Source organism: Triturus cristatus, chromosome 12, assembly GCF_964204655.1.
Source record: "Triturus cristatus chromosome 12, aTriCri1.1, whole genome shotgun sequence".
NCBI classification, from domain to species: Eukaryota; Metazoa; Chordata; class Amphibia; order Caudata; family Salamandridae; genus Triturus; species Triturus cristatus.
Window position 1 is genome coordinate 432,343,266 of NC_140595.1, and position 14,321 is coordinate 432,357,586.

Consider the following 14,321-nt stretch of genomic DNA (forward strand, 5'->3'; position numbering starts at 1 on the left):
TAAAAGCTCTCACTTCTACAGACAAGACAAGCTTCTTCTGCAGCAATGTCTTCCATAAGATCACACTATATACTAACATATTTTTTCTATTCACTTTAATAGATAAAATATGGTTTTCCGTTAAATATGCTGTGTTTGAAATTAGATCTTTTTCATACTAAATTAACTGAATTAAACATGCAATACAATCATCGTAGTGGGCAATGTGCATCCTGGGCCAAAAAAACCATTGCTGAGTTTTGGTAACCTTTTAGCTTTGTGGTTTATTAGCATGTGACCAGTGACACTCAATAGCATTACTGGGTAACAATACACAGTTGCAGTCATGTTTGGTGCACAAAAACTGAGCCTACAAAAATTAAAGAGCCACACTAGTAACGATTCTGTGTAATTTCAACAGAGCACATCTAAATACCTGTTTAACGAGAGAAAATTGGGAAAAGGGTCTGTTCGGTCCTCTTGGGCATCCTTCGATGGGACAACAATACAAACGCTGGGTATGAGGTTTTAGAACTTTTCTTACGGTTGGATTTATCAGGCCTTCCTGAAAAAAAGTGATTGATTTAATTAGATTTATCAGTAGACCTCAATTTTTACCAACATGCAAAATTCGCGCAGATGCAAACAGTTCAATACAAATTCTTGTGGCCATGAAATGATTTAGTCAGCTAATTAAAAAGAAAAACACACACACAGAACACAAGACAAAAATAGATCAATACTAAAATTAAAAGTTATGAACCTGCTATTCTGAAGAGCCATTGTAAACTTATTCTTTTTTTTTTTTAAAGCTTTCATTAAGTCTTAATAGTGTGAAAGATAATACAAATAGAGGAAAAACACTCCATATTCTCTCACATTTACAGATAACTTTGCTTAAGTATCACTGCTCCTAACTGTAAATATCCACCTGTGGTATAACGTTAATCCTCGGAGACCTAAAATATACATTTGGGAGTTTCCACCCCGACTTGTAAAAACTAACATCACGTTATAGTGTCCATATAGATCAGGCAAAGAACACTTAATCATGCAGACATTATGCCTCTCTCGTGTTCAGTCTCGCTAAAAAAAGCTCACTGCATCATTCCTCTGCACTCTCACCCCTCATGTTAACCTTATTACAATACATGGTATTCTGTAATCCTGTATATTCGCCTGTCTCTAATTTCTTTATAATCTGCGACTTGAGCAGCACCCAGTCACCGATAATAAAGATAAGGCATCAGAATTCGACTAGGAGTTATCATAGTTGAGTTAACCTTATTATAATACACAGTGTTCTGTAAACCATGTATCCAATTCAATATTTATTTGTATTTGCTTAAATAAATTCTTACAAGGAAACATCAATCATAAAAGATCATAAAAATAGTAAAGTGTAAATGACAGAGGGACATAGTGAAACCGCTCACTCAGTGTTTAAAAAGACGGCAATAAATCAAAGTGCAAGCGTGCAGCAGCTGTTAGTAGTCGTGAGAGTGCCAACAATGATAATTCACAAATGACCCCTTTGGGGGACAACTATAAGAGCGGCAATAGATCAAAAGTGCATGCGTGCTGCAGCTATTCGTGAATGTACATTCAAAAAATGGAACAAGCTAGTTCACTAGCAGCCCCTCTGGAGACCAGATAGGAAGAAGGTATAAGAGGATCGCTCACTCATGTAATCCTAGTATATTCATTCGCCGGTCTCGAATTTCATTATGAATCGGCGAATTGTGACACACCCAGTAGCTGATTATAAAGAAACAGTTGAGTTCTTTCGTCACTATGTCTGCTGTCAGAGTCAGCAGACAAGGTGAAAGGCAGGTTACGTCACAGATCATAATTGAAGCAGCGGTTTAAAGCAACAAAAACAGAACAATGCTCTTCTTTCTTTGGCTTTATTTCTACTTAACATATTATGCATTTGCAAAGCACACGTTCATCCAGAAGGGCCTCTTGGCACAGAATTAGAGATGTTTATTAGCTTACAATGACCAGCAAAGAGATTTTTAAATTGACTTATATTGAACTGTTCCTAATATCTGTTAGCGAGACCTATCCAACAGATTTTTGACATGTCATTTTGCACTAGAGGTTTTATTTTTATTCTTCATGCTTGTAAACATACTTGCGCTTTCATATGAAAGAGCTACAAACAAGGGTTTGAAGCGGTCTGTGGGAAAGGTGATGCGCGACCATGTATTATATGTGATAAAGTACCCCCTGGAGTACACAATGAGGATATTGCAAGTCATCTCAGAGTTCCATAACCTTCATCCTCTTTCCTTTATATGGTTATGGAACTCCTCTGTGACTTGTAATATTCTTATAATGTACTTCAGAGGGTACTTTATCCCTTGTACAATACATGGCTTTCTGCAATACCTGCATAAACGCCTCTCACTAATTTCTGTATAGTCAACGATTTTTCATGCACTCAGTCACAGATTATAAAGAATATATGTCGGAAGACAACTGTAATAACTCATTACACTTGAGTTCAGATGTCACAATGCCTGCTGACAAAGCCAGTGTCCAAGGTAAAAGGTAGGCAACTACAATACCAAGCAGAAAGTAGATACTTATGGCAACATGTTTATTTTTTGCACTCCTTCGGAAGTTATGGAAGAGTCAGAATCTTTCGCCATGTTTCTCCTGTGCCTTTATTTTTTTAACTGAATTCTATTTTACTTCTACTAATATCTTTTTTTCAACAACTAGCTAACAGCTTCTTTTGATGTGGTTAATTTGAACTAGTGATTTTATTTTCATGTTTGCAAACATTTTCTTTCATATTAAAGAGCAATGCACCAAGATTTTAAGCGGTGTGACCATTTATTACAAGGGATAAAGTACCCCTGCTATAATGACAAGGATATTTTGAATCACCTTGGAGTACTATAACCCAATAAAGGAACTCAGCTTTTAGCCTTATTCCTCTAAATGGCAATGGAACTCCTCTGTGACTTGCAGTATCCTTATAATGTTTCGCAGGGGACACTTTGTCCCATATCTTAACGTACAAATGAAGCTTCTACAGTACGCACCAAACGAGCACAATACCAGGACGGTCTCAGTCATTGGAGGAAAGGCTACATTAAAAGGTTTGGAGTATCTCAACTTTGGAGTTATAAACGAAATAGCCAAAGGATCCGGGCCCCTATGTTCCATGCTTTATGAGCCGCTTTTGAATTGTGACCATAATTATTTATTTTTATCTATGGGTTGGTTTTCCTGATCCCCCATAAAATGTTTATATCCTGAAACCAATATGTTAGGTCTATACTTGGACACCTAATTAACTAGTTGCAGACAGCTCATCAGTTTTTCATGATAATCATCATCTTCTGACAGTCCCAACTTTCAAGTTAAAGCTGGCCTAAAAAGGCAAATGGTATGTATGCTGGTGGCCACCCTTTGAACTGTTTCAGCATACTTCTCAACTCACCATTTGGGAGCTGGGGTGGGGCGGGGGGAGTAATCATTGTTGTCTACTTTGGATTTAACTGGTTATATCTAGGAGCAGCACTGGAAAGGTACTGCTCAATTATATTTTTTTCCTTAATGAGACTTTGTTAGGTCACTTTTTAGAGCTACAAGTTAATAAAATAATACAAGGTTCATGGCTTTTATTCTTAATGCCACTCTGCATCATCATAAAAAGGTACATATGGATACAGATTTTTTTGCAAATAATTATTAATTTTTTTTTTTTTTTTGTAAGCGCCTATCCTGGCTCAATGGCATTAGAGAGTCTTACAACAGCACCAAACTATGTTACTCATGTTTTAAGATATAGACTAAGGGCCTGATTGCGCGTTTGGCAGTGTGGAGTGGGACCGCACCGCTAAACTCGACCACCGGCTAACACACCCGATTACGAGTTCTCTTGTTGTCTGGCGGACGGTCCTTAGGAGTTTCCGCTGCGATGCCTTTGAATAAAGGCACACAATGGGAGCGTCAAGGCCCTTTCCTGCACGGCATGGACTGTTAATTCAATGCTGTGTAGGAAAGGGCGTGCATGCACACAGGGGGCCCACCAGGTGTCCCCCTGCATGCACTCAAGGGCTCCGAGGCAACAAGGGGCACTGTAGGGCCCCCTCTGTTTCCTCAGCTCCAGAATATCATGGCATGAACACTGCCATGAAATCCTGGCGTTGAGGAAAACTCGTAATATGCTTGGCAGTGCCACAGCAGCACCACCAGCGTATTGTGTGCCTCTTACCGCTGTGCCACCGCCAGGGAACTGTGTGCGGTTGCTTCAGTCCCCTGGAGGTCCGACCGCTGTAGTTGTAATACAGCCGTCGAACCACTGGTGTGGCGGTCCCCAACCGCCACCGCACTTCCACCACAGGTTCCCGGTCCAATGGACTGCCAAATTCGTAATCAGGCCCCAAGTGATTTGCCCAGTATCACAGCATGTTGAGCCAAAGCCAGAATTTTAACCTGGTTCCCCATTTTTCAAGGTTGGCAGCTCTAGTTATAGTGACAAATCTCATCATATTCAAGCATCTGCAGGTCTTAAACACACCATCCAACTATGTGGCTGAATTATGTTACATTCACTGAAAAAAAAAGTGTTTAAAGAATAAAAATTAATTCAAAGGTAGTTGCCATGGATAGGCAAGGATCCATGGATGGGTATGGATCCATGGCAGCAATCTTTGAATGAGTTTGTAAAGTCTGAACAAACCCATTCAAAGATGGCAGAGGATGATGTGTGCGCATTGACAGTGGCCATCTTTGAACGGGTATGTTCAGATATTACAAATGCATTTCTTAGTGCCAGTTGCGCATTCACGGGCAGCCAACTTGAAATGGGTTAAACCCCATTTTAAGATGGATGCCTGTCTATATAGTACACCAGGCAAAAAAATGAAAAAACTGAGAACAGTTGTATAGGGTTATGGGAGCAAGGACAGGGTGGAGCAGCAAAAGCAACACAAGAACTAGGACAGGATATGGGGTTATGGGAGTTAAGCAAAGGGGGAAGCAACATGAGGAGAGAACAAGAAAACAGAAGCACTCTCTTGAACGGAATAAATTAAAATCTTAAAATATATTTTCGCTGAATGCAAGTAACTAAAGGACACAAGTGAACCAATCATAGCACTGAGATCAAAATGCTTTTAAGTATGACAATAGGGGAAGTAAGCCATAAAATCAAAAGAAGACAACTGAAATAAACAAAGCACCCAAGAGAAAGGAGGCCGAGTGATGTCTTTTCAAAAAGGATGCCCACCTCCGAATTAGTGATGTTCAGTGAGTCTCAATCATGAAAATGTCTCTCAATAGTAAAAGTGTGTAGGCACTGAACTGATTTCAAATCTTAGGGGCACTTAGGTGGAGATTAAGGAAGTGGCTAGCCATCGTACCAAGATGAAGAGAGGCAGCACAAGTGATCTCTGTATGTGCTCTGCCTGGGGAATGGCCCAGACTCACTGACCGTGTAGACAAACAGATGGGGAGGAGACTGCTTTCCAGCAAAAGTGAACGTGAGCCGCGGCACTATGAATCTCCTCCGCACAGTCAGAAGTACTCTTTCAAGACTGTTCAGTGTAGTCTCTCTAGTACTTGACTCTCTAACCCCCGCCAACACCTGTCAGCACAGCCCCTCAGCAAACTGCACTGCTGAGTCGAGAGATTCCACTCAGTAGGAGTGATGCAGGGATGGTACACTGGAGAGATAAGGCAGAAAGATGCGACTTGAAATCTTGATGCTACTGCTGAACCTCCTCCCCTTCCCACCTCAGGGAAATGAATTAAATGATTTTACAATGGAGGAAGGAAAAAGATGTCTGGAAATCATTGTGATGCTGATCCTTAAACTGTCAGTGAAGCAGAGGTTCAATTTGACACACGTTGTGCAATGAAAGTGTACCTCCCCTCCATGGAGTTCAGAACCCAATGAGCTTACACTCGTATGACAAAATTTGTGCAGGGAAACAGGCTTCAAATGCCACTAAAGTGCACGCAAAAGGATCTGCGTTGATAGTCTTTCTGCACCCTGCTGTTGGTAGCTATGTGAGCAGACATGTTCCTGAAAGGAGGACAGTACCATCATAAAGTGCTACCCAGGCTCTCGTCAAGTCAGATTTGCAGGGTAGCCAGGCAGCATTAGCGAGAGAATTATTAGATGATGAGGGATACAAGAACTGCTAACCAATCTATGTCCTACACTGGAAGATGTAAGAAACGATGTTTTGGTGTGGGTCACACAATTTGGAGGTGGAGAATAGGCTGTACCACCAAGAAAGGCTGGGTTCAACAACATTGAAAAACATTTCCTCATTCCGACACAGAATCAGAGACTCAAAATGCGAGGAATTGGAAAACTGCCCGAGAAGGATATATATATGCATGAATGTGCTGAAAGAAAGAGCAGGAGGGCCAGATCTATAAAATTCTGCATTAGGCATGTTCACTTTGCTGCTGGATGATGGCCATACAGAGGAACCGCTTCACATAGCACAGGTAGGGCCACAGCAACCTATACATGATCAAAGTCCAAGAACTGCACCTCACTAAATGCCACTACTTCAAGAAGGAAGAAAGAAGTGGCAGACATATCTCTGCACGGTGCTGAGCCTATTATCTAAACTGTGCACCCACCATGTCTACAAAACTAACAGTTTTATTTTGTAAGCCTTGTAACATCACATTATGATAGCCTCAAACAACATCAGTTGCTTAGGATTGTTACATTGTGCCTCCTATTTTTCTACTTCTTTTTGTGTATATTTGGTTACCACAATGTTTCCCTATACATGTGTATTAATGGTCAAATGACGTGACATATGTAATGTGTTTTTCCTTCTTGCATTTATGATATTATGATTACACCATATCGCTATGGTAACCACCTCAGATATAGTAAAACTGCAAAATGAAAAAGAAACACTGAAAACTGCAAAATGTAATAAAGAAACATGGTGGGGGGGAGAAGTACTGAGGGTGGCAAGAAGTCTGAAGTACGACAGCTTACAAGACTTTACGCGAACTCTCCCCTATGTCTATGGTTATATTAAGAGACGGCTATCATTCAAACATAGTTCAGACTCGGAAAGGGTATAATTCGCTGAAAGTAGGCTTAGCCTTTTGGTATAGTGTTTGCATAGGATAACAAAATGTGTCCCTTTCAAGACAGAGGAGAGGCAGGGGCAGTCATGACATTTAAAAAAAAAAACAGAAAGATTGACATAAGGGAAGAGATCCGAATGATTAAGAAATGGATTGAGGCAGGTAGGCCCGAGTTGCATGGGTATTTGAGAGAACACGCTCAAACTGAAAAATTCTACTTGAAGGGACCAAGAGAACACAAACACGTAAGGGCTGAGACAAGGGACTAGGCTGAATATTCCTATAGATTGAACAGGAAAGGCTTAGGAAATTCAAATAGTCTATTTAAGTATATTAGAGGGCTCAAGAGAATAGGTTTTATCTAAAGAAGTAGAAGGGTGATTAATGGAGGAAAGGGCTATTAATTTATATCACGTAAGTATGTAGATAAAATATATAGTGGGCAGGCACCCCCCAGTGCAGTTGGGATTAAATATTCTATTGTTAGCCCACATGGGTGACAGCTGGCATATAGAATCTTACCAGCACATTGGGAGGTATGTCTTCTTGCACTTTAGGTGTTCCCTACAAAGTGGATTATGTGTTTTTGGTGTTTTAATAGTTTTTAGGGGAGGATGCTGAGGCTTCAGTTTGGTGGGCATTTATGTAATGTTCTGCCACGTACTGCGAACATTTGTTTGCTATGGAGCTTAACTGAAGCTTTTTCAAAGGAGATGGCGGATACATTGATGCACTTGTAAATGCTATTCCTTTTAACTCATTGTACCATGGTCTTGGTCATCCATTGTGAAGGGAATCAAATCTATTATGAGACTGGCAGTGTAGAAGTAACTTCTAATCCATCCTTCGTTCATTGTTTTTCTCCAGGATAAGCACTTATCTCATAGTGATCAGCACAGGCATTACATGCACATTTATAATTCTAATGTACATTACAAGCTTAATGGTGTACCTTTTTACTCTTCAGAGACCACCAGTTCAATATTTAAGGTAATACAAGACCTTGCAATGCTGATGCGTAATGGTAAAAGGGTTACTGTTTATCTGATGGGGCAATGGAACTCCTCAAATAAGAAACAAGATTTCCAATTACATTTTATGCTAAACCTCCTGGATTTTGAGGAAGGGGACAGAATGCCTTCAGTAGCTAACTTTTAATTGTGCGTATGAGGGTCAAAAGGATAGATCGTGTTTGGGAGGCGTTAATGATTTCTCCAAGAAGTTTAAGACTTCATTACATGAAGCAGATTTTAGAGCTACTCCACAATCAGGACAGAGAAAATATGCTTTTAGCAAGTGCATAAAACATTTTCAAGAATGTATTATATATTTGTGAGTAATGGTAGGGCCCTCTCAATGCAGTTTACTGCTTTATGCCTAATCTCTGCATCAGATCATGTTCCAGTGATGATAAATACGGAGCTAGGGTTGGAACAAATCAGATGGGAGACAGAACCTACATCCCAATTATTAGAAAAGAAATCCTAATGATACGTTCTAGTCAGTTATAAGGGTGAAGCTTTAAAAGAAAAAAAGAAAAAAAAAGCAGAAGATGGCACTGGAGCTCAAGAGTCCCAAATAGTAGTTAGAGGCCTTCTAGTAGACTTTACCCGACTATGGTGTCTATCAGAGACCAGTTGAGATATATGTACAATAGGGCAGAACTAACACCTTAAGACACTGACAACGGGAATAAAGCAGGACTCAATTAGCCAGTCAGCTGAAGGAAAATTGGATATCTATTTCATAGATTATACCTAACTAGGACATAACACACACAATGACAAGAGGAGGAGAAACTGAGAGTTAAGATTTTGTACATGCTTGTATTCTGCATGCCTACCTTTCACACACAGACTATTTTTCTAAGGAAATGCTCTGTAGGATATTTCTAGTACAGCCAAAACCTTCTGAGGGACCCATAAAATAGGATAACGTATTGCACCTATACACATGATGAATGTGCATAAGGCTCCAGGTCCGGGTGGCAACATGAGCAATTTTTATAAAACTTTAGCTTCCTGTCCGATGGCTAAATTAGTAGCACAATGTAATAGCGCAGCTGAAACACAGCAAGTATCTCCCTCCCTAATCCTTTATGTTGATGTTAAAATGTATACTGAGATTTTGGCGTCTAGGTTTGAGCGTTTGGTTGTGGGATTGGTACACCAGGACCAATTAGGTTATGCTTAGGGAGACGATTGCAGTAATCAAAAGGAAAAGGGTACTAGACGTTTTGGTACTGTAAAATGCTGAGAGCTCCTTCGACTAGGTGGATTCCTAAGGCAAGCTCAGGAGGCAACTGACCTGGGACCTATAGTTTGTTTAGGTTGAAAATGGCCAAATGCAGCAGGCCATCTGTCAGAACAGTCCTTACTAGTCAGTCACTTGATCAGATTTTGGTGAAGAGGGGGATAAGACAGGACTGCTTGTTGTCTTCAGTGTTTTTCGCCCTTTGTAATAATCCATTTGTCTATGGCATTAGATGCTCAAGAAGCATGTAGTGTACATCCTTTGGAATGAACTGCATAAACTGGTCTTATTTGCATAAATCTTATTGACACTAGATGAACCAGGTAATTGCCTTCCTGTAGCGAGTAGGCGCTCCAGCTTTTTCAATAAGTAGCCAGATATAAAATCAATATTACGAAGCCAGGTATTGAATCTCACACTAGAGGCGGAGGTGAGATGACTGGAGTTGTGTTCCTCATTTTAGTGGACCCTGCACTAAATTAAATACCTCAGGGCAAAAAAATCACACCAAATTTATCAGACCTTTTTAAGGCAAATTACTCGCCCCTGCTCTCAGATTCATACTGACCATAAGAGATTGTTTTCAAACGTTACTTCTTGTATGGGTAGAATAGACTCTGTTAAATTGATAAACTTATTAAGCCTCTGGGTTTATCACTGCTATATAATTATGTGTATTGTTTTCTATGGAAAGATATGCACCCCAGCGAGCCGCTATACCTACCGCAGTTCAAAAAGTCATGTGTATGTTTAGCTTTACCACACTTTTACCTGTATTATGGAGTCCGAAGGTGGCAACTGAGTGGTCTAACACCAAAAGAAACCAATATATCCTAATATGGAGAAAGCAGTTGTTGGTGGACTTTACCACACATTTCAATATGTACTGTGACAAATGGCGATAAGGTGGAGGTAGGGTGATTTCTGATATGTTCAAAAATGGCACAATCAAGTCCTTTGGTCTCTGCAAAAAAGACTAGCCAAATCTGAACATCTACATTATGTCCAACTTCAAAATTGAAAGATGCATCTGGCAATAAGTGAGTCAGTCATTAGAGAGAGGACACTTATTGAGAGAACATTGTTCGACACTATGGCTTGATACACAGTAGAGCTCTTTTGTGTGAAGAATGAAGAGGTTCATTATAAGATGCTCTGCGACTGGTATTACACCATTGCTATGTTACATTATATCATTCGAAGTCCTATCACCCGCTCACTTCCCTCACTGCCCACAATTGCAGGAGAAAATGCAATCAGAAATCAATATATTGCTTATCTCATAAAGGTTGTCTCAGACTCTGCAAGTTCTGGAGGAAAGCACTAAGGGCAACAGGGCAGATGGCAGTACGCCCCCTGTCCAAAGATCAATGAGTGGTGCTTCTGAGATTGCAACTATTGGCCTCAAACAGGTAGACAGAGAAATAATCTGACGATCCCTGGGTGTGCAAAACTGACTACCGTGCTCAGTGGAAGAAAAGAGGCACGTTCTCTTGCTTACTGGCATATCAGACTGTGAAATATATTGCCCATGGAAAGGCTGACAGCAAATATTCAGGAAGTACATAAGAAATCTGACAACCTGTAAGACCTTGTTGGAATATTTGGCATTTTGCACAGGCACCCAGTCTGAACGCTGGACCTGCTTTTGAGCCTATGCCTATTATTTGTCCAATACTTTAGGGGAAAGGATCCACATCATTCTAGCAGGGGACTAATTATCGGATTCTTAACTTAAAAGCTGTAGTATGGTGGTGGATTGGATGGTACATTGTGATATACACAGGGGTTTTCTACAGGAGGGAAGGCCGTGAATTTGTTGTTTAACAAGGGTAGGTCTCGGTGTGGCACTATAACATTCATAATCAATCTTAAAATAAAAAGCTCAATAATATTATGGTTTAACTACAGATAAGATGAATTACTGGACTAGAAAACAGAAGTTCCAACTGGACAATTAATTTACGAATCCTATGTGTGGTTAGCTCTTACAAGAAACTGCACCTGCAGAGATATGAGTTTACCTACATAAACTCGGATCTCAGAAGGCTCTCGTAGTTCATGCTGCTACAATTACCGAATTGCAAATTCAATGCAAATCAAAGTATGTGTGAATCATAATACGATTTGCGGAATAAGAGGCGAATCCTGCGATATTCTTACACAAAACTTACGTTGTAAGTAATACTTGCAAATAGAAGGTCTGAATTGAGAAGGGTTTATTACATTGCTTGGAGGGGACAGGACTAACATTTTGTGCCTGAAGGTTGTAACACTTAAGCCGGTCACACACAAAAACACAATTAGCACAGGAATTGTATTTAAGTGAAAATATATTTGAGTGATAACACGGGTTTTCCGTATTTTGGCTAAAGAGTTAATTGATTTAAAGTAAAAGCATTATATAGAGAATTTAAATTGCCTGTAGCTGCGATAAACAATTTTGCTTTCTGTATTTAGAACGAGTGAAGCGATGAGTGTAAACGTATAACTGCCTTAACCGGATTAACTATTTTATTCTTAAAATGTGTATGTTTTAGATATTTTCTTAACATTTTTAATTTTGCATCAAAAGCTACTCGGAACCGATATTACAGATCTATTTTAAATTTAAGCTGCACTTCCACTAGGTAACTCTTATACAAAGTGTAGCTATGACAAAGAGAACCGCACGTTTCCAAGCAGTTTTAAAAATACAGGACTTTTGTCTTCAATATGCATATTCAATATCCTCAGAAGATGTAAACATCCTGCTATCTTCAAATTACATACAAGCCTCACCATAGATACTTAATAAAACGTGCCGATATCAAAGCATTAATATGACCGCCATGCTACTGCATCTTTAACACGATACAATATTACAAACTCGTTTATCATTAAATCCACTGGGGCAAAAAAGTTTGTATTTCGTGTGAAACAAATGAGAGGAAATGACTGATGTAAGGGGTGTGTATATTGGTAAATGGGTGTAGTAAAGCTATTATGAAGGAAGGCAAAAGGGGGCATGGTGGGGAGGTCAGAAAAAACAGTGTTAACAAAACGGAGGCATCATTGGGATAGTATGGTTAAGGTAGAAGAAAAGGAAACGTGGACAAGAATAAGTGTTGAGAATCTAGACATGGGCCAGTGAAAGAGAACGAAGTGGACATGGAGTGAAGAGGGGAAGTGATCTGGCCAAACAGCCAGAGGTGACGATTTTAGAGTTCATCGCGTTCGTGTCCAGACCTTAGTTTAGCACCCTGTGACCTTGGTCAAATCACTTAATCTAACCGTGTTTAAAGAATGTGACAATCCGGTTTTAATCTGGTATGTACATTTTCAGCCATTTAAAATTTTAAACCGTTAATAGACGAAGATTCACAGTAATGAAGAGAGAAGAGATCGTTAAGGGCTATAAAACAGTTGAAGAAGGTCGCTCACGGGGACACTAGAGAAACGAGGGCCGGCAGTTCGCTAATGCAGAACTGGCGCAGGTGTGCACTTCCGAGTCATAATGAAGGGTTGAGGGGACGCGTGTAGCACGGTGGATAACACGGCCCGGCTGGGTCATGACACAGAAGGTGAACTAGAAAGATGTAGTAAGAGGGAGGCAGAACTGGAGAACATTGAGACGATACACACAAACTAGTAATTAGACGGAGACAGCAAACCTGAACACCGTGACTCTTAACGAGATGCATATTGAGAGCCGGCGGGTTAGAAAGCACTTTCCCGCAACCCTGCACGGTGCAGAGGATGTTGCTTCGCCCCTCTCGTGTCAAGTCGGTAACTGACGGCTTCACGATCTCCCAATGCTCGCACGAGAAATCGGCCCGAACCCGCGGGCTTCCACTCTTAGATGTCCTTTTGGCAGTAGAAACACAGGCAGCAGCCATAGTGCCGCACGACGGACCAGCCGCCCCAAAACACTAAGCAACAACACCGGTGTCATTTCCTGGGTGGAGCCAGCAGCAAAAAGTGTAGTAAAGATAGAAGCCCAAATATTCGTAGAAAAAGGATCGAAACGTCACGAGCCCACAAAATGAGAACTCACGGATAACAAATGTGTCCTCGAGCAGCGCACGCTTTGATTGGCTGAGAGCCTGAACGCGCCCATTGGTGTTAGTAAAAAAATTGCAGGTGATGCAGCTGAAAAGCTGTAAGAATCGTAGGTGACCATACATTGATTATGAAACATTTCAAGTAACGGATGATTCACATAGCTGCCAAGGTTTCAGAGTGCTATTTGTGACAGTTTCTTAATATGCGAGTAATTATGAGTGTCATTTCAAAGACTACAAGTTACACTTACTCGCCAGCAAAATCAAGCAAAGAAGATTAAGCTAAGATATAGATATAAAAAATTACACACATTTGGGCAACGAGAAACTAACTGCTGCTACATACCAGAAATGGAAGGGCACTAACTGGAGACAACAGACTGTGCGTGACTGCAGTTCTCAGTAACAGTCTTGCACTTGCCCTCATGTACTTCTCCCTATTGTTTTCTCATCTGTATGCTTTTCCCCACCAGCTCCATGTTGCTCTCCTGCCTGTTGCTTCTCTTCCACACCCTCTGTGTTGCTGCCCTTCTTGCTCCCTCTTCTTCTCCCCCTATTGCTTCTCCAACGCACCCAACATGTTGTTTCCCCCACACATTACCTCCTCCTCTGTTGCTTCTCCTCCCTACAGGCCCGGCTCCAGGAATTTTTATTTGGGTGGGCCAAGGGTGCATTTGGGTGGGCCACTGCGGGCTCGATTTGTCGCATATATGTCTAGGCAGGCCTGCTTCAGGGCCCTCCTTTATCTCTTCTAGTCTTACAAGGCCCAGTAAAACGCACTCTTTTCCAAATCTCTTTCTAAATATTATCACTCTCAAAAAGTGTTTTTTCCATGTAATGTTCCTTTGATGGGAAGAGGAGGCTTCTGAGGTGGGAGTATCAGGCAAGTGACACTACTCGGGCTCCCTCTGTGCGAGTCTTCAGGGAGAATCCCTCTTCATTACTACCCCCACCTGA

At 40.8% G+C, this 14,321-nt stretch overlaps 1 protein-coding gene across 2 annotated transcripts in view; it reads right to left on the minus strand.

Moving 5' to 3' along the window:
- The window catches only part of ATMIN (ATM interactor), a 34,681-nt gene extending 21,426 nt beyond the window's left edge, over window positions 1-13,255 (minus strand). Inside the window, exons 1-2 of one of the 2 annotated variants that reach the window (XM_085637538.1) lie at window positions 12,975-13,255; window positions 416-544 (exon numbers count right to left, since the gene is read on the minus strand). In XM_085637538.1, coding sequence (XP_085493664.1) covers window positions 416-544; window positions 12,975-13,199 — 354 coding nt within the window. In that variant the 5' untranslated portion in view covers window positions 13,200-13,255. The remainder of the gene's footprint in view (window positions 1-415; window positions 545-12,974) is intronic. The other variant, XM_085637539.1, reaches the window with a different exon arrangement.
- Window positions 13,256-14,321: the final 1,066 nt, after the last annotated feature.